The 25,759-nt window shown below is 36.1% G+C and overlaps 3 protein-coding genes and 5 non-coding genes across 9 annotated transcripts; 3 read left to right on the top strand and 5 right to left on the bottom strand.

Moving 5' to 3' along the window:
* Positions 1–146: 146 nt before the first annotated feature.
* Positions 147–3,154, bottom strand: LOC113505785 (ATP synthase lipid-binding protein, mitochondrial). 2 transcript variants are annotated; one of them, XM_026888602.1, is made up of 4 exons: positions 3,065–3,154; positions 2,509–2,585; positions 1,882–2,071; positions 147–776 (listed from the first exon to the last, which is right to left on the bottom strand). In XM_026888602.1, the coding sequence occupies exons 2-4, from the start codon at positions 2,551–2,553 to the stop codon at positions 613–615; spliced, it is 399 nt and encodes a 132-aa protein (XP_026744403.1). In that variant the 5' UTR covers positions 2,554–2,585; positions 3,065–3,154; the 3' UTR covers positions 147–612. The 2 variants fall into 2 exon arrangements, with proteins under 2 accessions (XP_026744403.1, XP_026744405.1); XM_026888604.1 differs by lacking the exon at positions 3,065–3,154 and adding an exon at positions 2,834–2,978.
* A 100-nt stretch (positions 3,155–3,254) lies between these two features.
* LOC113505784 (juxtaposed with another zinc finger protein 1) lies at positions 3,255–11,818 on the top strand. Its single transcript, XM_026888601.1, has 5 exons — positions 3,255–3,516; positions 3,884–4,072; positions 4,795–4,903; positions 5,296–5,442; positions 7,297–11,818. Exons 1-5 carry the CDS (start codon positions 3,417–3,419, stop codon positions 7,733–7,735), a joined length of 984 nt encoding a protein of 327 aa, XP_026744402.1. The 5' UTR covers positions 3,255–3,416; the 3' UTR covers positions 7,736–11,818.
* LOC113505783 (vacuolar protein sorting-associated protein 16 homolog) lies at positions 11,815–23,253 on the bottom strand. The gene is made up of 15 exons (XM_026888600.1): positions 22,929–23,253; positions 22,436–22,625; positions 21,829–21,975; positions 21,122–21,248; positions 20,251–20,360; positions 17,645–17,820; positions 16,747–16,993; positions 16,208–16,464; positions 15,763–15,901; positions 15,248–15,382; positions 14,731–14,892; positions 14,217–14,436; positions 13,527–13,704; positions 12,864–13,064; positions 11,815–12,486 (listed from the first exon to the last, which is right to left on the bottom strand). Exons 1-15 carry the CDS (start codon positions 22,976–22,978, stop codon positions 12,342–12,344), a joined length of 2,484 nt encoding a protein of 827 aa, XP_026744401.1. The 5' UTR covers positions 22,979–23,253; the 3' UTR covers positions 11,815–12,341.
* LOC113505969 lies at positions 17,943–18,061 on the bottom strand. The gene has a single exon (XR_003401679.1). It is a non-coding gene; the product is annotated as a 5S ribosomal RNA (ribosomal RNA).
* LOC113505970 lies at positions 18,651–18,769 on the bottom strand. The gene has a single exon (XR_003401680.1). It is a non-coding gene; the product is annotated as a 5S ribosomal RNA (ribosomal RNA).
* On the top strand, positions 19,362–19,480 carry LOC113505968. Its single transcript, XR_003401678.1, has one exon. It is a non-coding gene; the product is annotated as a 5S ribosomal RNA (ribosomal RNA).
* On the bottom strand, positions 20,782–20,900 carry LOC113505958. The gene has a single exon (XR_003401669.1). It is a non-coding gene; the product is annotated as a 5S ribosomal RNA (ribosomal RNA).
* Positions 21,536–21,654, top strand: LOC113505967. Its single transcript, XR_003401677.1, has one exon. It is a non-coding gene; the product is annotated as a 5S ribosomal RNA (ribosomal RNA).
* Positions 23,254–25,759: the final 2,506 nt, after the last annotated feature.

The raw sequence follows: 25,759 nt of genomic DNA, 5'->3' as shown, positions 1-25,759 counted from the left end.
TATACGAGTTGCATTACGAACATGCTTTCTTGTGAGGTTAGTCGAAAACCATTTAGAGTATAAAACATCACTCTTGCGATTTCAGTAAATTTATTCTTAAATAAAGACCAGGTGCTGTTAAAGGTCATCAGAATAAACTCTCGTGATGTTGGTTTTGTATCATTTAATCGCCCTAAAAATGTACAATACAGATGCCGACATTCTCGAACAGGATAAACTCATTCACATCAAAACCCGATGACAATACTCACGCATTTATACGCAGTCACTGGCTCAACTATTTAATATTGTCGCCGACTATTGATATGAGGCTAATTGTTTAACATGATTTTGAACAGTCTACATAAATCAGGAATTGAAATAATTGTAGCATCAATGTAATGTTTACGTACAACATTTTATTTGCAGATATTCTTTATACTACATAATTAAATAAATTGCATTCCTGATGACGCGCACTTGTTAAGTGTAACACTTAAACACATCAGTCCATGCATCACTATGAGGGTGAGGTTTCCACACATTCGATTCCATGGCCGTCCACTCCAGATAGTATACACTGAAACCTCGTCATGTGGGATGGCAGTAGTAGTGTTCTTAAAAGTAATTAGCTTAGAAAGCGAACAACAGCAGGAACGCCATCATAAGACAGAAGAGACCCATAGCCTCGGACAGGGCGAAACCCAAGATGGCGTATGAGAACAGCTGCTGCTTGAGGGAGGGGTTCCTGGCGTAACCGATGATGAGGGAGCCGAACACTGTTCCGATACCGGCACCTGTAACGTGAACAAAAGATGCATTAGTAAGAGTTTTAGTAATAAATGTTGTACTTCTACAACTACAAATAGGAACATTAAATAATGAAACTAGCTAAACTAATCCTACTGCTAACTACAAGATTTGTCGCGATATCTCACCTGTCTGGGCTTCATAGGGAACTATAGCTTTTCAATAGTTGCTAAATGAAACATTCCTTTTATACAACTATAATATTAAGGTTTTAAAATTATCTTCCATAATCATAATGGTTGTCCAATTAATAATACACTGTACATATACTCTAAAATTAGGTTATAAATAGCAGTAACACTAAAAGGCGAATAACATAAGAAACGCAATCATCAAACAAAATAGTCCCATAGCTTCAGTTAGTGCAAACCCCAGGATAGCATATGAGAAGATCTGCTGCTTGAGGGAGGGGTTGCGAGCATAACCAATTATTAAGCATCCAAACACCACACCAATACCAATTCCTGTTGATAACATAATCAGTGTTACACGTGCTGGGCAAGCATTCAGGCAGTGATGGTGTTAGTAATAACCACTTTTCATTTTAAAGAATTGTGGATCACCCATTTTAGGTTATGTGTGTGCAAAAAGGAAAATTATTATTCTTTTTGCTTTATCACCAGATTAAAACTTATGTAATTAAGATACAAGTATTCAAAATATTCAATTAATTTAAATAATTCTTTCAACTGCAAATTGTTCACTTGTGAATAGTTGTTTTAGTGTTTATTCATTGTAGGAATAATTTCACATCCACAAATCTTTAACATGCTATGAACCTTTAAATACTTATGTAAGTGAAGAGAAACCACCCAATTTTCAAGAAAATCAATACTGAAGACAATTTGTGTTATGCAATCACAGAACCTTATAAAATAGTACCTTTTTTTGAATGAGTGTGATTTTACTAAGAACTGAATAGATGAGACACAAAGAACAATTCATTGCAATTGACTCCACAAAGATAGTAATTAAAGGTTCAATAATGAGATCTGTACTCTTGCAGGCAACAAAAAATGAAAAACATTTTAAAAGTAGAACATCACATGACAAACAGAACATTGCAAAATGCTATTATAATTGAAGACTTACCAGATCCAGCTACTCCGACTGTCGCTGCACCAGCACCAATGAATTTGGCAGCAGAGTCAATGTCCTTGGTGACAGAGGTGGTCTGGAAGGAGCGCACCGCTGAGAGCTGAGCAGGAGCAGCAGGGACAATCTGTGCCTGCGATGGGATGGCAGCAGCCACTGGTCGTACCAGTGCTGAGTTGCTGAAGATCTATAACATGAAAAGAATGTTTCAATTAGACAAACTAACCACTGAAGAGGTTACACCCTGAAAATCAATACCCTACCAGGACAGTTATATCTGATCTTGAAATCTGCAGATAACAAGGGATCTCTTGTTGTTATCCATTCAGTTAGAAAATGCGATAATTGTTACCTAATACTGGAATCGAATTTGGTTATGTAATGATATAACATCCAGAGCAGATTAAGTGAATGAATTTAAAGTTACTGATATTAATTAATGATTTAACTGGTAACAGGAATTGATTAACTTTAAACACCGGCGAGTACTCCTTACTTGGCTAAAGGAACATACAAGGTCAAATTATATGAATGTCAATGTAAAACTTATAAGTCCTGTAATATACTACTATTGTAAAATTAAATTTTGCTGAAAAGTAGAAAAAGATTATAAAGGTTACTTACGGCAGACCTGGCTGCAGGGGCGATCAATCTGGCGGCGGACAGCATTTTGTGTTTTATTTAGGTGCGGCGAGCGACAACTGAAAGAAACCGTACGACTAGATGAGTTAGCTACTCGAGACTAGTGAGACTAAAGGCCTAGTGATAGGAATAACACAAGTTTATGTTGAATAGACTTGACAGTTTGACCGACGACCGCAGTCGTTACGTAATTTACGGTACTACGTAACGGGGACCGAGGTCGTACAACCTATGTAATTTTGGTTATCAAGAGAAATATGGAAACACTATACATACAATTTATGGAAACAAATCGAAGTGAATTTACCGGTAAAGGGAATTATGGATATTTGACGGAAAATGGCCGATTCGGCGAGCTGAGTCTGTCAGAAAAATAAATCTGTCTTCTATGACAACTCGAAGGTTCACAAATAAATATTTCCACTATCACACAGTATATGCCTCTAACCGCAAATTAAATCACTTTTAATACAATGATGGCTCGTAATTTTAACACTTTTTCACGATTAGTTATTTCACAAATTTCAGCCGCACTTACCAAAGAACACCGAGAGGGAGGAGACCGGCCTTTGGAATGTTCAATTTCTGAGTGGTGAAATGAAACAGAGTACAAATGCTGCTCTGCTATTGGTCGATACCGCTGCTAGTTCCGTTCAGCGCAGCCAACTGTCGATCAATATGCGCGAATGATATCAATGTTGAGTACTTTTTTACGTAAAATCTAAATATAATCAATGTAATACAAAAAAATATAGTAAAAATCATATCTCGATTTTATATTGCGTATGGATACTGCAAATATACACAATATTTCATTCTAAGACAAAATAATGTCCACAACCTAAGTGATTACAGTCTTGTCGTTGACTAGTGCATTACCATTGTACGACATGGCCGTCTTCATGATAAACATCTGTAAATTTAATGGCTGTGGCATAACATTTCCAAGATTAGCGGACTTAATAGAACACATCGAGGATGTTCATATTGGTAAATATTCAATACTTATCTCTATTTTGGATAATAATGCATATTTTAAGCATTTAGTGTAATCCATGACCCTCCCATTTTACGCCTTATCAATGTGCCAATGTTGTCACCATTGGAGGGTATTTTTGCGTCAATTATAAATAATGAGGGTCTTCGGAAGCTTTACTATTATTAACTAATGGTTTGTTTAATTATTTTGTGGAGTGCTATAACTAGTTACTATTTTATTTTTAATACCTCTTTGTTGTGTCTGCGTTGCGAACTTACATCGCCTGACAGCAAAAAAATAAACAGCTGATCGGCGGCGGCGCCAAGAATCGATCCGTGGCTATTTAAAAAAAAAAAATTGGAAATTTCTTATTTTCAGATTATGATCCAGCAGTAGTCGAACAAAAAGAAGCATCACAACCAGCATGTATTCCGCTAAGTTATGTTCTGAAATTTTTCACGGAGGCTTCACGGCGAGAAAATCAAAACACGGCACCTGCACCCGATGTCCGCCGACGTCTATTGTCTGCTCCCAAAACACCATCAGTCCGCAGCAGCACACCTACCGGTTACTTAGACTTAATTATTACTATAATTGTTATAAAATCCCTAATTAGTTTTATCTCCAAATTTTACTAAGTATTTTTAGCTAACAATACTCAACAAGGCCTCTGCATGTTGGACCTGTCCAGTTGTAGGTCTTTAAGTAGGGTTTATTCCCTTGAAGTAATACTGTGACTGAAAAATAAGCAATATATGATCATAATAATATAAGAATTTCAAACAGAAACGCCGTTCTTATTAGATTCTATTTATGTCTGTGATGACCCGATGAGTATGGTTGTACTTACGTTCATACATACCTCATCGGGTGTATTAATTACAATTACTACGCCATTATCGTAGTCATCACGCTATTCATATAAACCTCGGTGTAATGCTTATTTAATCAACGCAATACGAAGATACAATACAATGTGCGTGTGCATACTTTATTGCATTAATAATTATGTCGTAAAACATGTATTTAGGGTGCATTAAGCCCTACGCACGCCATTGTTTCCGTTATATAATACAAGCAAAATTGAATTTTGTCCTAAGCTCTTGTCACTATTTCTTCATTGATTAAATTATTTTGACTATACTGTCCAGATATCGGGCATTTCAACTGCATGTCTTGGACAACTTATAATTTTGAAACGACACATTGCATCAGTACTGATGAATAGTTATTTCTATACATTTTTTATTTTTCAAAAGCTCACGTTTATTTCGTTATGCTTGTTCAAGGGAGCGAAATGGATGAAGATGAGCTGGTGAGTCCTTCGGAAGACAGCAATGACTCATGGACGACGGCCGAGGAGTACAGCTCAGAGTTCATACTGCGATATGGAGTCAAGTAAGTACTTACTACTATTACCTAATAATAGTGTCACATTTAATCCAATTATTAAATACATCATCGGAATTGGGATCCTCGCGCCATCCCTCTTCCAAATTTATAAAAATACTGTATGTTGGTCCAATGAATACTTATTGCAACTTTGTAAGATGAGTTAGTTTACTCGTTTAAAGACTCCTTTTTAATATTTTCATTGGATTCTATTTTTGAAACACTTTCTGGAGGATTCACTGTACAAAACCTAGAATGAAAATTAAATTGTATGAATCGATAAACTTGCCTGTGGGAGTGTCCCGACTTATCCAAGACTCAATATTTCGCGTCTCCCAGCATATTTTTTTCGGTTTAATATTTTAAACAAGTTTCCAAATATGTAATGTTTATTACAGAATGAATGCTAGCGCGTCATCCGGTGCTTTGGGGCCCGCAGCACAAGAGAAACCCTTCGCTTGTCCAGTGCCCGGCTGCAAGAAACGATACAAGAACGTCAACGGCATCAAATATCATTCCAAGAATGGACACAAGAAGGATGGCAAGTAAGTGGACTAGAAATTTACTTGATTTCCGTATTTTTTCAAAAGGTCCAAAAGATTATTTAGTATCTAACCTCATTCAATTTATGTTAACACAAAACAGCATAATAGAAAATGTGTGATGGGGTGCTGATTGTTTCATAAGAATTTCCTACCAGTACCCATGGCCGCGCCTTATTGTCCTATTGTTAATACACGAAGGAATAATAAAGGGTCGGTACTAGGTGGTCATGATCGTTTTTTCCGGTTGTCTTGGGTTAACTACAATTGTGATGAATTCATGGGTTAAAGAGGTAGACGTAAAAATCGAGAAACATGCACCTTCATACCGTAATTTTAAATGCATTTATAGAAATCATGTTCTATAGCATTATAGCTTACATATGTGTTATGAAGATTATTTTACGTAAATATTATGATCTGACATTATGTATGTATGGTTCTAAGTTCTATTGCAAGTATTGAATTCATTAAAATACATCCGCAACCCGCTAAGTCTAAATCTAAACTAAGGTTGATTGAATGGGGTCGATATTGATTTCTTTTACTGCGTAACATGCTACTTGAGTCGAACGCTGCTACCAAAGAGGTTTTACATACTACATCATATTTTCATTTACATAAAAATTGTCGATGACCGACTATTAAAACCTTTTTTCGGGGTTGTACCGTTTATTAAAATTATTATTAAGTAAAGTTAGCATTTATTCTACTTACTGGCCAGTAAGTACGTGTTTGGATTTAATAGGTGGTTACTGGTTTATGGCCGGATAAGACCGACATGTTAATGAAAGATTACGGAAACAGATTTGTTATATAAATGGTTTTGTAACATTGTAGAAACCTTAGCAAGTGTTAAGGAAATCTCTTATTGAACCGGGCTAATTACTTATTTCGATGTTCGAGATGGACTTCAGGAAACCCTTAGTGTCCCGAATCCGCCTTATTATTTTTGTTTCATCCGTACAAAGGGAAGTAGAACAATAACAAACAAAAACTATGAAATTTGAGACGATTAATCAATAAATTACGTTTTACTAGAAAATATCCAGTGTTGTCCACTCCCGACCAGTACAATAAAAAGTTTATAGCTGGTCCCAAGAAACGCCTGACTGCTCAAGAATATTTCTGGAAGAAATGGGTATATTTTGTCTTTGTATGTAGCTAGCTAACTAGCTATTAGTAATGTAATACAAGTTGATTCTAGATAGACATGTAAATGTAGGTGAAAATATAACAATGGTAAATGTATAACAATGATCGATACATAGACAAGAAAGCCGACCAGATGTTTATAGCTGCTCCAGTGCAGTTGTGCAACAGACATGTCTCAAAACGGGTCTAGTGTACCTATTGACTCCTTCCCCCCGATAGTTTATGTTTATAACTTGGTTAAACACATTGGTATAATGTTTCACCTATTATTGCTGATTTTAACCTAAGTCTTGGTAAGATATTAACAATTGATTTCTTCATTTGAGGAACTTTATTCCAAAATTAAGGATCTTAATGTAATGTGGACTTTAGTGTTATTGAATTTTACGTTATTCAAGCAAAGTAGGTTATTATTAGCTATACAGTTACCAACACGATAAGTTAGATAAACTGTAATTTAATGCATAAGTTGAGTCATGGTCATGTTCACATCAATTATTGTAATTAGAACATTATGTATCCACCTAGCAATACCAATAGATCGATGGTTAATTAGAGCGGTCATTTGCCTATATTATCTAAATAATTATTATTCGTCAATTAATTAGCTAAACATGATATTATAACATTATCTTGTGTGTATTGATAGTTTAAGATTCAGTCTTTGCTCGTTGTATTAAGATTTGTATCGTAATTTTTCAGGGTAAAAAAGGCTTACAAATGCCAATGCGGCAAAAGTTACAAAACGGCGCAAGGGCTTAAGTCCCACTCAATATCTCAGCACATCGCGGCGAGCCCGGCGGGCGCGGCCGACGCGCACAAGCTGGCGGTGGGCAAGCTGGGCGGGCTCGTGGTGACCAGCTCGCCGGCGCAGTCGCGCGCGCTCAACCTGCTGGACGCGGGCGGCGACAAGCTGGCGCGCCTGTACGACAGCCTCAAGCACAAGGAGCTGGCCGCCTTCAGCCTGCCGCGGCCCGCGCCCGCGCGCCCGCCGCCGCTGCTGACGCCGGCCTCCACGCCCGCCTCCACTCCCGCCACAACACCGGCCTCCACGCCGGGCTCGTCGCCCGTGGACAAGCTGAAGTTCGAGCGCAAGCTGCCGCACCTCGCCACCATCTACAGCGCTGACGCCTCCAACTAACCGCGAGCTCAACCTTAACGAAACGAATTATTTAGTCATTAGCATAGTTTGAAAATGCAGTTCCTATATTCAAAAAATGAGAAAAAAAATGTTCATTTTCTTCATATTATTTTGTTGATGTAGACTCTCATTGAAGGTGTTCTTGTGTATTAATGATTGAGCTTGTGCATGCTTTTAATTTTTTTTTCATACGTTGCACAAACGATTCCCATCGCACCTTCGACCAAAGAGGTTTAATGATTGTTTCTCAAAGAGATAGGAGAGTTATTTATTTGTTTTGTTTGAGATTTTTATGTTGATTAGTTCGTATGTATAAGTTATTGGAACGCTAATTTTTTTAGTATATTTTTTTATTATTACATGGAGATGCGGTGGAGCCGAGTATATTCAGCTGATGAATATACATTTTTCAAAATATATGGAATATCTGTAGTCCTTAACGTGTAATGGACTTATATACATTAGCTACGTGTTGTTTGTCTCCACTGTGTCTCGTGGATAAAGGCTGTGTGACCTGTCGAGCTCCGCCTTATGTATCGTACGAGAGGCAGGTCGTACAAATATGTATGTAAACGGTCACGTGTATAAGTAGCTACCTTAATATATTGGTGTCTTCCCTCTGCCCTATAATTGTATAAATTTCTGTGATCTCCAGGCGTCGGGGGCTGATATATTCAAAGTGCTTCCCGGCGGTTTTATACGTTGTATGATGTCCCTTCGTATCTCTTTGTGCCATTACTTCTAACATGTGTACTTAATCGTAATTCACGCGTAACGCTTTACGTTAAAATTGTTTCTCATAAGATTCACTGTTAGATTTTGTAAATTAAGAAAAAAAAGCAAAGAAAAATAGCGTTCACCTTAGTTATCGTTTCAAAGCTAGAATAAAGGACATACTCGTTAATGTGATATGATATTTAGAGAAAAAAGTAAAAAAAAAGCTTATAAGCGTACACGTATTTAAAATGTAAACTTAGTAGTTAAGGCTGGCAATGTTTATTTGTATGATAAAATGTGTTAGTGTGTATCTAGGTTTGGTGCCTTTTGGATTTTTTGTTACGATTGTTTGATTGGTTTCGCAGTTGACTGATAGTTAAGTTCCACTCGGAGCACTAGATTAATCCCACAGTGGAACGCTTTGTATTTGATGTGTATCATGACATGTATACTCAACGGAAGGTGAAGGTGATCGTTACTCCCATTATCAAACTTTTCGGTCAACAAAAGGAGCTTATTGTAAAGAGAATGATACGATTACGTATCAAGTGACTGGTTTATTTTTCTACTCTTAATATAAAATTGATACGTAATTTAGTAACAAATAGAAAGTTCCTACAGAATAGTTTAAATTAAAAAAAAGCCTGACAAGGTGGTTGTAGAAACAGATCTGCTTATTATAAAAATGATTGCAGTTCAAACCACAAGAAAATCTACGTAATCGTATCAATCACTATAAGACATAGTTAGGTAGGAACTAAAATATTCTCAAAATATATCGTCGATTGGAAAAAAACGTTCGGATTTGCTGGTAAGCCAGGAAGAAATGGTTCAGGTGCTATGAAAGTAGTGATTGGGCATAGACTGCAAATTAAATATGTATAAGTAATATGTATGTATTGTCAGTTCCAAAGCGAAATTATAAATATAGTTGTACGGTCACGGTGCTTAACGGGTAAAACGTGTGATATTTGGATTATAAAAGTATGTTATAGTGTGACTACCAAAGAAACGACATTTCAAACCTACGATAAGTATTTATTCTTTGTTCGATACAAAACACACAGTTCCTTTAACGAACGATTTGAAATAATATTTCTTTGTCATTCGAAGCACGATTGCTTGCAAATAAATATTTATTTTACTCCTACAGCCTTACATACTGGAGGCAAGTGGAGTCCTTTTTTCGATTAGATCAAATATTCGTGTATATTAAATATTTTTTTCGCTTTTGTAGTGGTATTTGATCATGGGTAGGAAAAGAGAGTTAAGATGTCACAGAGGTTCAACAAGATTAAAAGCTACCGTACTGAATACTTAATAAGCCTCCATTTTAACCAAAACTTAGTTTCGCCCATGAATGTAATTGATATGACTTGGGATAAAGGCTGCAAAGATTTTCGCGAATCGATTCGAGTCACGCGCCCGCCATGTTGCGGCCGGCTCGGGAACTAACGACGGTTACATTTAAATTTGTACGTTGTAATGCTATCCGCTAAGTTAGATATACATAGTATATGTTGTGTCACTTGCCATTGTATGAGGCAATTATATTTAAGATGAATGGAGAGGGAGCAAGATTCTCTTTTGTCTATTTTTTATTTTCAAAGAATATTTATTTAGTTATACCCCATATTATGTTTAAGTCCTGTTCGAAATATTTATGATCATTGTGTAACAGATTTTTTTGTTTTAAGTTCATCCGTCCTCGCTATTAACTTCATTCAACAGGCTGTTAGCTCGTGTCACGAGGGTCCGTGATTACCATCATTTCATGCATGTTTTAGTTTAATTTAATTTCGTTTAGGAATAAATTGTAAACGTATTACTATTTATCCGTAGTTATTATACAGAGTGTCCGGATTATTGTTTGTATTATCGACATTGCTTGGAAGCTGCTGTGCTGGCTTCGCAACCATTAGCTTTGTTTAGGTGTACACATGGACTTGGCACTGTTCGCTCTTATGAATGATAAACGCTGGCTAAGTATGTGTGCTATGTCGATATCTGCCGGATACTGCTCATTTTTTTTTTATCGTTATCGTCGGTATAGTTTCATTGAACATTGTTAGTCATGTTTAATTTAAGACTGATAGTTGGAATATAGATATTGTTTCCTTAATTTATTTTGTGTGCATACGTAGAAAGACATTTTTTTTACTGTGAGGATTTGCAATGTACCTAACTATAGTATGACAAAATGTTATAATAACCAATATAAAATGTTTAAGTTAGGATTGTGCCGACTTGTTTTATACTTATGTTTCGCTTGTTCGATCATTCAATTAACTTGATCACGCATCATCAATGTGTTTACTTTTTATAACGACTAAAAGTTAAATATTCTCACAGAAATAACATGTCTCAAAGACAGATGTGATCGGCACATACCTACAGGTAACAAGCGACATCCAATGTCCCTAAAGTAGGTTTAAATTTTATTTATACACTAATTGTTGTCTAGTCTACAAAGAGTTGATAATTCAATATGAAAGAGATTGAAATCTGTGTGTGTCAATTACGAAATGACCAATTTTGAACTTGTTGATAAGAGTGAATAAAAAAATTTGGAGGAATTTTCTAAAATTGATATTGAAATGTACACAGAGTTAAACGCGTGTTGAATATTTCCACTATATTATTGATTCAAAGCTCAATGAGTGTTTCCATACGACTGTCGAACCATTTGATTTTGTATATGTTTAGTTTGATCTGTTCATGGTTGTGAATATTGTATAACATGTGTCGTGTAGTCGGTGAGGTCGCCAGTTGTAGCGACATCGTCTCACACTCGCATTATATATACATTACAAAGTGATTGAAAATTGGCCTTATTATCGAAGTGTATGTCTCAATTATTTATGCTTTTAGAAGCTTAAATATTTGAAGAAAATACAACAAAATTATAAATAGTTCACGTATGACGTATGTACGGTGTCGCTATACATCGATGTTCAGCTCGACCGCTGGCTCAGTGTTGCTTATTATGATATGCGCAAGCGCAGATGTATAGTCACCGGCTCTCACGAGATTTTTATATAAACGTGATCGCTATGTATACCAATACTTACATATAATCTGGTTTGAATGACCCTTGACTGAGATATATGCATAACGAGTACCTTTTTAAATTACTGTAGTGTAAGCTCTGCTCTGCTATGCTAGGAGTCGAGGGCATACCATTGTAATATCAATATTAGTGTTGTCTTTCTAGTATTTGTGTCGTAAAATTGGGACTTAGCACGTTGCTGATAGTACCCTCCCATGTATTACCGATGTCATTGTATTGGACAACTGCAAGTGTATTTCATGTAATGCTACATTCATGATTGTTTCCATCTCTATAATAAAAGAACGGCAACCATAGATATATTGTTTTAATTGATTATAAAATATGGCGATTTTCGTATATTTTTTAAAATTGATACCGAGTATGGCATACAAGTAATATAAGGTTTATTCAATAATACTAAATTTAAACACTCTTATATATGCAAGTCATTGGGTAATGGAATGACAACTGAAAACAAATATACATATTCTTAAAATTATGAACAATTGCAGTCATTAGCGAATTTTATGATTCGCAATTATATATTATGATAATTTGCAAAATATTATAATTACCTATACAATTAAAATACTAAGCAGATATATAACACCATCCATCTTTTCGACGAAGGAACTTATAAATTGTTTTAACACTTTTGCATAAATAATTAGTGGGGCCTTTGTAAAGTAAGAATTGCAGTTATAGAAGCGAGACAACAACACGGCAAGAGCGGCATCTCTATTCCACAACTACAGTTTATCATAAAAAGGTGGTGGATGGCCCTTCAGTTTATAAATTATATAAAAATTCATTACTTTTTTACTAATACAGGGTGTTTCACTTTTTGGTAGCTAGTCTTTCAAGTAGAGAGGTTATTTTCGCGTGTTTGGAGTATTCGTTTTGAGGACACTTGTTTTGTACGAACAGTAGAGCGCTCTCGTCCTTCTGTTCAAACGCCACTTCAGCCGCTTCTTCGTAGAACCTGTGGAAAATGAAAAGAGGTGAGTCGAAATACTTATAAACATACTCAATCGATGATTAGCAGATACCGTTATACTATGGAATTTGTCGATTCGTATGAAACATGATATTCAACCAAATCCGGAAAATGGAAGACCCTCAACATAAAGTCTGATAGGTTAAAGAAAAAGTAATTGACTGTGTTTCAAATATTTAACAAAGGCAAGCTTTTTCACACAGTAAACGCACTTCAGTCCGTTGCATGAAGGTTATACCTTGGTTTACTTCCAAGATAATAATTTTAATCAGACTATGCTTTGTGCCATCTTTTTAAATGAACATAAATAGAGCACAACCAACATGATGCCTGTTGAAAGTCACACACACAGCGTTACTCACCCAGCCTTGACATAATATTTAACTTTGATATCGTCACTGCAGCGCGGCAGGTACTTGAGCGCCTCGTCATGCTTGCAGTACTTGAGGCAGGCGTCCACGAAGGGCTCGTACCCTACTGGAGACTTCTTCGACTTGGAGAACTTGTCTAGTTCCGTCCAGTCGTCTTTCTCAGCTAACGTTAGTATACGTAACCACCAATATCTACAAAAAAGAATTTTAGTTACAAATCTATTTGAAACAATATTTTACATACTTTAAAAAATTGATAAATTTAAAAAATCGAAATACCCTCGTCAGTTCATATAGCTGTAAATTACATTGTCATCGAGTTTGAAGCTACCCTGAAACTTTCAGCCTACTAGCTTATCGGGAAGTTCTTCAAGTCTCCACTTTTCAAGTTACCTAGTGACTCGAGGATTGACTTGAAGATTGACACATATACCCATTTTTGCAAATAAATTAATCTTTACAAATCACCGAATTACAAGACAGACGCGGATCATAGGTGCGTCGGTGCAGGGTGACCAACAAGGCCTCTATAGTCAAAAGCAAAAGAATTGTGATTAAGAAGAAGAACAAAATATGAACATATACAAAAATATTACCTAATTCTATCTGTATTTATAAAAAAAAAAAACAAATTAGTATACTTATTACGCTTACCTTCTATCAGGCATTTTATACTCGGAGCGCAGTTTATCCGCAAGCTTGATCTCGCCGTGTTCGAGCAGCTTTCTGACGGTGTCGTGTAGGGACAGGCCGATGTAGCCGCGGCCGTACGTCTCTTGTAGAGTTGACTGCTGTTTGCAGAGCTTGCGAGCGTCTTCACATACTGTTACACCTGTAAGAGATTATGAGATACATTAGAGAATTGGTAGAGAGGATTTTGTTGCTCGTGAACCTTACTCGTAACATATATGGCCACGTCGAAAGGATGGGAGAAAATCTCAGTGTTAAGAGCGCATCTTTGGGACTAACAACAGGTAGACACCCTGTAGGGCGACCCAAGTGTCGCTGGAGTGATAGAGGTGAGGCGGACCTTCGGGCACTTCACGCCGATGACTAGCGAGAAGTGGCCAAGGATCAGTTAAAGTGGCGCTCTCGTATCAGAGGTCAAGCCACAATTTGGTCGCTAAGCCAACGGAGTAAGTAAGTACGCAAGAAACAAGTAAAATAAAATAAAATTGTTTTGAGATAAAAAGAGAAATCATACTATCGAGATAAGCTAATACAGTGCCATGAATAGGAAATAGTCTAGTTCAATACAGCTACTCAGGTAAAATTCTTCGCTTAGGCGTTTTGTTTCAGTGATCAACTCAATTGCTGGTCGTTAAAAACGGCATAACCACAAACCTAAATCATTCTTCCCCTTCTTGTAACACTCCCTAGCGGAAATAAGCGAGGCCTCGATACTCCCAGGGTTGGTCTGATCGATGGCGTCCTTGATATGCGTGGTGGCCTGTCCGTGGAAGTCGTCCTCCTGGACGTACACCTGTCGGAGAGCCTCGCGGTTGTTGTTCGCGCAGTACTTTATGTAGAGGGCGTGAGCGAGCGGGTAACTGCGGATTGTTAGCTGGGAAATTGAAGATAGACTTATATATCACAATTCACATGTGCATCGTGTTTTTAATACTATTTGGAAAATCAAACACGTCACATACATTTTAAGAATAATTTAGCTTCCCGTGATATCAAGAAGGGAGTTAAAACATTTGTTTCAAATAGGTGTCTAAAAAGAATGTTGCATATTTTGATTATATTACAAAAAACGGTACTGAGAGAACACGACAGCAGCAGCAAACGTATTTAAGATATGAAGTGGTTTAAAAATATGCTGTTCATAACGATAACTTGCAATAGTACTCACTTCAAAGTCTCGTTTCCCCATCTTCTCCTTGAGATGTAACAGCACTATGTACACCAAGTCCGTGTCTCCGCTGGCGGTTGCCTTCAATAATGCGATAGAACCTTCTCCCAATGACAACAGTAATGGTACTTGAAGCTTACTGTGAGTTTCATACTCCAATATCTAGAACACAAATATAACATTTTATAGTCATTGTATTCAGGAGCTATTGCTGTGCAAAATCCTCTACCGAAGTGCTTTGACAATATTACTATTAGGGGAAATCAGGGATTTCTTTTTTAGCTGATAACGCTTCTAAGATAGGCAATGCCTCATGTCTTATATGCTTAAATCGCTAGATGGCGTTGTCACCGATGAAATATGTTTTTAGGCAAATATTTTCTGTTTTTTAAGGGATTACATAAAACTGTGTTCATATTCCACCCAATGACTTATGTGTATCTTATATACTCCTCTATATAAATTTACAGCACATGGATATTATTTCAAGTAAAAATAAATACTAATAAATTATTACTTTAATAGCGAGTGCCTTCCGTCCTTTCTCTGCTGCTTTCATAGCGATGGTAGTGTAGGAGATGCCGGGCACGTTGCGGAGCTTCTCTCCGATCTCTCGCGCCGCACTCTCATTGTCCAAGTGCGGTTGTGTTACCTACAACATAAATGTAAAAGAGTCAATCATGTATACAAGGTGTGTGTGTGTGAGTAAATGTGTGTATTTATATATAATACACACATTTACTTTGTTTAATTCAAGGTTAATTATAATTAGGCACTCCATTTGAGGCTGAGAACTGAAAAAAAAAAACAAACGACTCCCGTATTAAGGATGCACTTCCGCAAAATACATTGTATATGCGAATAACTCTTTTTGGTACAGAAAGCTATACCATCTGTGTAGGAAAAAGAGCAAAGGAAGTATTTACAGGTTTTTTTTTAAGAAGAAAACTTTAGGAAGATATACTTAAATCTTTGTTCACTTTGTAAGAGCCAGAGAAAATGCTAGTAAGCAGAATTTAAGGTAAACTTTACCTTGTAACACGCCCAATGTGAGAGTACCCTCGTCCTGCCATCCTTCAGCTGCAGGTACGAGGCGATGTGTTCCGCGAGGCAGTGCAGACGCCGCCATATTAACCTGTCTAGAAGCACTCGCTCACCTAGGTTGCCCATTCTAGTATATTTTATTAAGGAATATTGTAAGTTATTCTTTGCTATAGCTCAAAAAGGCTTTTTTACTTGGAACATTTGTGAAGAGGACTCTATTTGCACTGGAATACAAGACAAAACAGTTCAACAAAATCTGTGAGACTCTTTGTCTACAAACAGGTTACCAACGGTACCACTAAAATAAATCAGTCTTTTGTTTATTTCATATGTGTTTTTATAAAAAGACACAGCAAAATTTACTACTTTTTTTAATTACCAGTGGAGTAAACTGGTAAGTTTATAAAATAAATCGACTTATTTTAAAGGATACTGAACAGAAGTCAACGGTATGGCCACTTTGGGGTCCCTGACGGCATTCAACACTCTTAACCAGCGACAGTTCTTCACATAGAAGTTGGTTAGCTCAGGGTCCATGATGAAGCACTTGCCGAACTGCGCGGCCCTGATCAGCATCTTCTGTACGTCGGGGTGGAACTCGAAGGCGGCCGCCTCTATGCAGTTTTGTACGGCGGTGAACAGATCTGGTTTCACTAGTCTTATGTATTCGTCGGCTTTGTGGCTGTGGTTCTGTAATAAAGTCAAACAATAATATTAGTTTCGCTGTTTTTTTTAGGGTTTTAAAAATAATGGCTTGGTTTTTATATAAGTCTCCTATTGCAGGTATTTTTAACACTTATAAGTTGGCCTCTCTGTAAAGTAAGTCACTTATTATTTTAGTCTTTTATTTCTTCTTTCACTGAGTTTATTTCTATTAAAGACATAAGAAGTATTGACGCTCTAATTACTATATGAAAATATAGAATGAATACAACATTGCAATTATAAAAAAAAAAATGTTTTATCCCTTACCTGGAATTGCCTTGAAGCTTCAAGTAAATACGAGCCAGCGGCCGTACTATTAATCCTAAATATTTTCTCGACAACTTGCGGGACTTTTTGCACGAGTTCATGTGTCGATTCGGAGACAACTCGAACGCAATCCATCTCTTGTATAAGATGGAAGGGTCCGTCGTAGAGGAAGTCTTGTTTGTTGCCCTTAGACCCGTATATCCACATCGTGTCGTCCCAATGGGCGACTACAGCTTCTGTACCGCACCTGGAGGTAGTAGTCAGTATTTAATATATTTATACTTGTGTAAGTATTTTTGGACTACTTGTCAATCTTGAATAGGCCTTGGATTGGCGATAAGTTAGGAAGGCTGACCAGGCTATAAATGTTGGTGGATATAATTTAAAGAGAAACTTTATATTTTGATGTAATTTTCTTTTTATTTTTTTCATTATATAAATTTAAAAAAAATATACAATTCGTTTAACAATATTTTTAGAACCAAAAACCTACAACGGACTTCCATTACTGAACTGAGCCAAAGATGAAATTTTAGAACCAACTGCTAGCAACCAGCCAATTCAGGTTAAATGAAAATGGGTTAATTCGGACTAGAATTCATCGGCCTAACCTTTTCCCAACTATGTTGGGGTCGGCTTCCAGTCTAACCGGTTTCAGCTGAGTACCAGTGTTTTACAAGGAGCGACTGCCTATCTGACCTCCTCAACCCAGTTACCTAGGCAACACGATACCCCTTGGTTAGACTGGTTGGTTAGTTCATTCGGACTAGAATTATGAGATAAAAAAAACAATACGGACGAATTCAGAACCCTTATATTTTGAGGTAGTTGAAATCGTATGTTTATGTCGTTGCCGAATCGAATCGTATGTATATAGCGTTATAAATTCATAACTTACCACATTAATTCCTTAGGCTGTTTTATATATCCAGTATCAATTTCTGAGGTTTTAGTCTCGAAGTCAGCGGATCCGATCCAAAGGATACCGGAGTCGGTGAAGAAGGCCACATGCTTTCCGTTCTGCGATGCTACTATAGACAGTATTTGTGTGTACGAATTTTGAATGTCGAAACGCTGTAATCAAATAAACATTTGAAAATTAATGCTTGATGCAAAACTTTGGTAAGTAAAAATATTAGGAGTAGTTAATGTAGTGTTTTACGTTTGGTAATTAATCATGAAAATAAATAGCAAAAAGCCAACGACACGCGGTATTCCCAGGCGGTCACCCATCCAAGTACTAACCGCGCCCGATGTTGCTTAACTTCGGTGATCGGACGAGAACCGGTGTATTCAACGTGGTATGGACGTTGGCGATGGTAATGGCGAAATTACCAGTCAATAAAATAAGAGACTTATGACGTCATGATTAAAATGTTAGCACGTCATAAGATAAAAATACTGCAGTGCAGATGAACTTATATAAGTATTCAACAGCCTTCTTTTTTGCTAGAATTTAATGAAGGTTTTAAAAGGACTAACTAATCAAAGTCATGTTTTATTCAATTATTCAAATAAAATACTATTTATTTGGTAGGTACCTTTGATATTGGTATTTTAAACATAATGGACCCATTTTAATAAACCAGTGTATTTTAGTATTTTTGAAGGAACAAGTCATAAATAAGGATAAGCAATGAAAATCACCCAGCCTTTAAGCTCGGTGTGTCCGATGGAAGTGATCGACTATCTTGGAATCACTAGGAAATTAAACAGAAGTAGTAAATACGAGGAATAGTAAAAATATTTTCTATTTCTCCCAAACAGGATACACAAAAAAGAGGTTTGCTACAGCAGAAAAAAAATCAGCAACTGAGTTATGCCCAGGTGCCAAGCACGCCGGATAAGATATTAAACTTTATTAAAGTGAGAGAGTACAAAACTAAAATATTGAAACTGCAAAACGCCAACGACACGCGGTATTCCCAGGCGGTCACCCATCCAAGTACTAACCGCGCCCGATGTTGCTTAACTTCGGTGATCGGACGAGAACCGGTGTATTCAACGTGGTATGGACGTTGGCGATGGCATAGTCGAAATAGAAGTTTAGTTTTGTTTTTAATTTTGCGACGTCATACAAATCTCGTGCAAAGACTTTAATAATTTAATAAATGTTATCAAAAGGAAAATATGATATTACATAATTATGTTTGAATTACATTTTTGGTTCTTTTTAAGAGTAATCACAGCGCCATCTGTTTAATATGTTTTTAACTCTCTTGAGAGACTGCAGTTACCATTTGTTAGAGATACGTCCAAACGTAATAGATGGCGTTGGTATCGCTTAGATGTAATTTTGTGTTCCGCAACTAAGGCCAATTTTTTAAGTTTTATTTATTTATTTATTTTATTTAATAATTTATGTACACACACAAGAGGTTTTATATTTGTAATATTATTTTATGTCCACACATTTTATGTCAACACCTATTTACAAACATATTATAAGGCTGGCAGCTTTATGGTCAGCAAAAAATGTAATGAAATGTTAAGTGCAGTTTGTCATTATCCTATCATTATGGTTTTTAGGTCCTTACCTATAAAATTACGTATAATGATGTTATTTTTAATTTCTACCTTACTAGGTACTGATTGTTAATTTCTACTAATTTATTGCCAACGTCCATACCACGTTGAATACACCGGTTCTCGTCCGATCACCGAAGTTAAGCAACATCGGGCGCGGTTAGTACTTGGATGGGTGACCGCCTGGGAATACCGCGTGTCGTTGGCTTTTTGCTTGTGAGGCTTAAAATCGTCGAGTATACATATAGCACATTAAATTTTAATTTTTTTTAAATGATTTAATAAAGCTGTTTAATTATTTGTTAGTGTACAATTATTTTGACGAAGAAAAATTTATTAATGGAACACAATATAGGAAATAAATCGTTTTTTATATAATATCGGAACATGTAGCGGTAATATTAGGTCAACTGTAAAGCACGTCCTACAAGTCATTTCAAGTCATGCAATTTGAGACTTTGTTGGTGTGTAAATTTCTTCACCTCCTGCGTCAATTTTCAGTTGGTCCACAATTTGCAGTGAAAACGGAAATCCACAAAGGCAACTGTGCGAGCACAAGTTAGCTTTACTGTAATACCCATGAACATGGAACTCTATAAAGAACGTGAATCATTTAAAAATTATTCGTTAAAATTGAGGAGGATTACAGGCTACTCAAATGGATGAATGTAATAGTGTACGATATTTAACTTGCACAACATTCGCTCATACAGTTTCATAATATTGCTACAAATAAATATTAATTGGCAAATACCGACTTCAACGCCATCTAGCGGAGATGATAACAAGATAGACCTTTCATCCAAATTATTTTTTTCGCTATAAAATGCAGTACGTTGTTTTTTGGTGCGTGTTTACATAAGCATATCATAGATACTATACCGACCGAAAAGTAGTCAAAATAATTATACCAACGAATGTATAAATGCACCTGGGCAAATGCCTCATATGATATGAAATAGAGAAATAGTAAATTACCATAAGTACTGCTCTGGACTCGCCCAACTGGCACTTGTAGATTTCTTTATCCCTGCACACAAGGAAACCAGAACTAATGGCACACCAACAGGATATCGGTTCATTGGCACCTGTAAAGAAGTCAAATTTAAGAAAACAAGGAAAATTGTAATATTATTTTTCCTTTGAGTTTTAAGTCGATGGGTCGAGGTGCTTGTTGAAAACATTTAATTTGGTAAAATGGCCAACATTACAAATTGTCTACGTTAAGGTGCGGCAAGGTGCGATTTAAAATGATACTATTTTGTTGTTTTCATAACACACATGAGTTTATTATAAAATAATAACAAATAAAAAAAAATCAACCATTAAAATAAAAATATTATTTTTTTACAGACCTTACTAACTTTTGGTCTCATACTAATTGTTTACTCAAACTTTGTTGAAACAATAATTAAATTAAGCGTATTTGGTTTAAAAAAATATACTTAAACAGTAAATCATCAAAAAAGTTATGTTGATTTCATTAAATTATAACATGAAAAAACAAAAAGCCAACGACACGAGGTATTCCCAGGCGGTCACCCATCCAAGTACTAACCGCGCCCGATGTTGCTTAACTTCGGTGATCGGACGAGAACCGGTGTATTCAACGTGGTATGGACGTTGGCGCTCATAGAGTTGAATTTTATGTTCCTAAATGGAACATTAGTTGCCTACGGTATGACGTCACGCTTTTGTGATTGATATTTAAATTATACGGATTAAAAAAAAGCCTGTCAATATTTTCTGATAATGTAAATAAAATTAAGTTAATACTATGGTATTTACTATTTAACAATATGTTTTGTCTATAAAGATTACTATTTCAAGTTATAAAGAGTATACTTACGTGGTAAGTCAGGCACAGATCTGACTTTAGGCTCGGAAACATTGCTGAGTAGGAACATACGGTTGGTGGAGGTGATGACGGCGAGACCCACGCCGCGCGGGTTCGGGAACAGCTGGGCTTTACATACCTGCAAGGGTAAAGTTCCTTTTATTTAATAATCTAGGTTTCATGTTCAGACTAGGAAATATGTTCATTATTTTGTAAGGAAAATGAAGCTTATTTTCTTCATTTTGAAACTATATACTTTGTTACCCTTTCCAGGTCAGTTAGTATTTAGGTTACATTTAAAATAATAAAAAACAATATCACAAGACAAAAACTGTTGTAAAGATTTTCCGAAAACTCTTTTTTCTCATGTTATTCTTAAAATACATAATGTGTCAGGATATGATTGTTCATTTCGACTCAGCATTCGCCAACGTCCATACCACGTTGAATACACCGGTTCTCGTCCGATCACCGAAGTTAAGCAACATCGGGCGCGGTTAGTACTTGGATGGGTGACCGCCTGGGAATACCGCGTGTCGTTGGCTTTTTGCTGTTTTGATTTTGGAAAATTTGTTTGTTTTTATTATTTTGTCATTTCACTGCTAACAATTAAACAGAACATTTATTACTAAGAATACCCATTTTTAATAAAATAAATATTTCCACCCCTAACGCAAAAAAAAAACTACTGAAAAATAATATGTTTGTAAATCAATTACCTTAGTATCTCTAACTTCCTGCCCCATATTGAAGGTTTTCTGGTAGGCTCCAAACATGTCATAGATGAGAACATCTCCACTCTCTTGGATGCAGAGCAGCTGCTCACCATCAGACCATCCCATGTGGACCAGCACTCCGCTGTTCCACTAAAATATATCACAATGAGGTGAAATGAAAGACAATAATATTACAAGATCAAGTTACTTTACTATTTTTCAAAAGGCATGCATTATTTAAACAACCAGTAAACATGGTAAATGATTTTTTGAAGTGAGTTGACAAAATGATTGTTTTATATTTTTGGCATATGGTTTTTAGATCTATGATGCAATAAACCCCTTTGGCTTATACATTAACTATCCATAGACACACTGCAGGGCAAACATCCTCCTTATTTATTCCTCCTTTCCAGTGTATTGTCTACTGGTGAGATCTTACTACGCTTACCACTGCCTACCATCCATGCTGGGTCCATGCAGCCCAGAACAGAGAATTGTGGAAGGATTTGGGGGAGGCCTTTACAAAGCAAAGGGACACAGTGGGCTATAAAAAAAATTGTCTACTGACTGACATAAATTAGTATAACATAAACTTGACAATGCTCACCAGAATCTTAGCTATAACACTTCCAACACCATTGAATATGGTGATGACTGGTTTAGCAACGCCCATGACTCGCACCATCTGCTTCCTATCCCGCACCATGGCTATGGGACCTCCATATGGAGCACCACTCACAACCATGTTGCCGAGATCCTCATCCATTGTCCAAGTCATGTTGTACAGGTCTATTTTCCTGCAATTTTATTTGAAATTTCCTTGATTTATATGTTGTAGTATATGGTGCATTGTGTTTTCAGACAGTTTTGATACTACACCTGATATTTTTTCATCGAAGGCATATAGGCGGCTTAGATTCAGGCCTATCAATTAATCTATCAACACAATGATAAGAAGAATAAGAGAAACAAATTCCGAACAGATTATATATTTGATTGTATATTGTAGAAGTTTTATTGTAATTTTATTTATTGGCCCTTAATTTAAACAACAATAGGGGAGCATGAAATTATTTTTTAGGTACTACTTAGTTATTTACCTGTAATAGGAGTCCAACATAAACCAGTCCGCTGTTAGTAACGCCGACATTTTGTACTAATTAGTAGTGATTAATAAATACAACAGTTGTGAATGTTATGTTGATAAGAGTTTTTAGCAGTTATCCTCTTCTTTGATCAACACATATTTAAATATTTGTTCAGCTTGCAATGTTTCAGGTGTAATAATATTTTTTGATTTCCTGTCAAGTTTTTGAAGCACAGCAAGATATGTATTATTGATAATCACTCAAACTGATAATAATATAGAAATAATAACATTTTCCGACTCATGAGAAATTATTTGGCTCAGCTGTCATGTCCACTAAGTTTGTTTACTTCGCACTTTTCTGTTTGTCTCTTTTTCTCTAAAGTAAAACTGTATTTTAAACAAAGAGAGCAATACTCAGAATGTTTAAAAACGAAAGTTGCTATGGAACGCTGACAGTTGCTAAAAAAGTTGTGTTTGACAGTGAGGGGAATGGCGTTCAGAAAGAAGAACAAAATCATTTTTGTAATTTATATATTTGTGTTTAGCTTAGAATTAGAATTGATTAAAATAATGAGAGGACCAAAAACAGTAATTTCAAAAGTTGAAAGAAAATGAAAATTTTAGATTTGATCAAATAAATCGCAAGCGTTTTATTTCAGAGAAAGAGACTAATAGTATTGCTGAGTAAATAGTATTGCTTTGATCAGCTCCGAGATTTTACGGTGTATAATTGCTGGTCACCTAGACATTCAATCAACTAACAGGTCAAGAGGGATGCGGGTACGTCGTACTGTGTTTCCATTCTTGTACTTAACCAGTGTGGGGTGGTTTTTATACCCATCGGCTTAATTGCTGGGGGCCAACCATTAGGTCGACCAGTTATGAGAAAGCACACTGTTGTCTAACTTTGATATCAGAACAGACAATATCGAAATATCAGGACATGATATTCAAATAATAAAAGGCGTTAATATAGGTATATATAAGACGTTTCATGAATTTAATACAATACTTATATAAAAGTTTAACATCAGACGCGACTTTAAGAATTTGTTCTGATAAGTGAATCAGTAGCATCAATTGGAGAGCTATTAATAAAGCTAGAGGTATGTGCCTATTTAGGTACCTATTTCTAAAATTAGTATGTACCTAAGTACAGCTGTTAAGTTAAGGTACCTACTTCAGTACAAAACGTTGCCGGAAAGGTACTTTCAAAAACATTATTCATACTTAGAAATAATATTTTGCATGAGATATTCATACGAGCGCACATTTTCTTCGCGTTGACACTGACATGTTAGTACTCAGCCAGTAGCCGGCATTTTCGCATGGTTGACTGCGAGCCACCATTTTCTCACGCCGCGCTCCGTCCATCCGACGACTATTAAGTAGTGGATGGAATTTGCATCCATAATGAACGACATTGGCCATCTCTCTCGCTCTGTAAGAGGGTTTACACATGAAGATTTATTATTAACGGTTTTGTTGTTTGTTGGGATTGTTTATCATGGTATAGATTTTGTAGAGTGGTGCAGGATAAACAAGTATTTTGCAAATAAGAGTATTAAAAAAAAAAAAATTAAATCCTTATTTAACCTTAGAACCTTAAAACTCCCGTGAACCATTTAAACCAGGCAAGGTTTTCTCGTTACATGTACAATTTTAATTTTTAATGTTTCATGGAAAAGGTGTTTTTGCGAATTATCTAGAGTCATTCGATTTCTCATTTGTAAGGGGTTTTAAAGGGTCTTTTAAGGCCTTTTGTAATTACGAACTTGACAATTTTGATTTATTTTTAACTGAAGCATGTGTAGCAAAAACTGTCCTTTGAGTGAAAAATCGTGCCTGCACCATGTCGTGACACGCCGCTTGTTCTGCCGGCTTCCTTACCGACGCGTGAAAGAAATATTAAAAATCGCGAAAGCGTAGCCTCGCCGACCATTACCACTTACATTCAAGATATTTCTATAATACTGGTTTACCGTCTTAACTATGTTTATTTAGATAGTTTTCAGTCTGATTGTTACGCCGTGTGCGATAAATTATGTTTTAGTGAGCTAATAAAGTTTTCCGACTGCCATAAACACCTAGAAGCGTTTGGGTAATGGATCTTTTAAGTTTATGGTTCTGTAATTTTGCGGTATTTTAGAAGTAATGATGCTTCAGCTTAATTTTGTTTTAAAAGGAAAACACATAATACTATTCTGATCTAGAAGTATCCTGACATTGTGGAACAAAAACTTTATTTCCTTTTAACATTCGATGTCAGATGCCTTAAATCATACAACAAATGCTGCTTTGTAAGTTTCTTTCACACAGACTTTCCATAAAATAGTTTAGATATTTTACTAATTTTGTGAAATGGTCATATATAAAACGTTTTAAAAAATAATTTTCTTTTAAATCTCATCAATCACCTGCAAATGTAACTATGGATCATCAATCTTGTATTGGATTTCTTATAAAAGGAATAATGGCGGCAACACTATTAAAAATAAATGTGAAGGTGTCGTTGGCACGTGCGACATAGATCCATCATGAGCGAAATAAGTTTTCGAAAGCGTTCCTTTATATAGTAGTTACTCAGAATCTTGTCAATCTTGCTAACCCCTAGCACAGCAAGATGTGAAATATATAACATATATGATCTTGCTTCAAGAATGTCACTAACCAACTGCTAGGGTACCTATTTATAGTATGTAGTCTAGCCCGAGTCGCTCAGAGCATGCGAGAGCGATCGTGTGGCTCTCGCTGAGGTCAGGCAGTTGTACCCGTGGCCTGGGTTGTAGTCATAAGGGTCTACCATATCATATTACCAACATTTCCCATTGAAAATAAATT

The sequence above is a fragment of the Trichoplusia ni genome, chromosome 27, assembly GCF_003590095.1.
Source record: "Trichoplusia ni isolate ovarian cell line Hi5 chromosome 27, tn1, whole genome shotgun sequence".
Taxonomy (NCBI): domain Eukaryota; kingdom Metazoa; phylum Arthropoda; class Insecta; order Lepidoptera; family Noctuidae; genus Trichoplusia; species Trichoplusia ni.
Note: the sequence above shows the minus strand (reverse complement) of the source record. Positions and strands in the feature narration are given on the sequence as shown.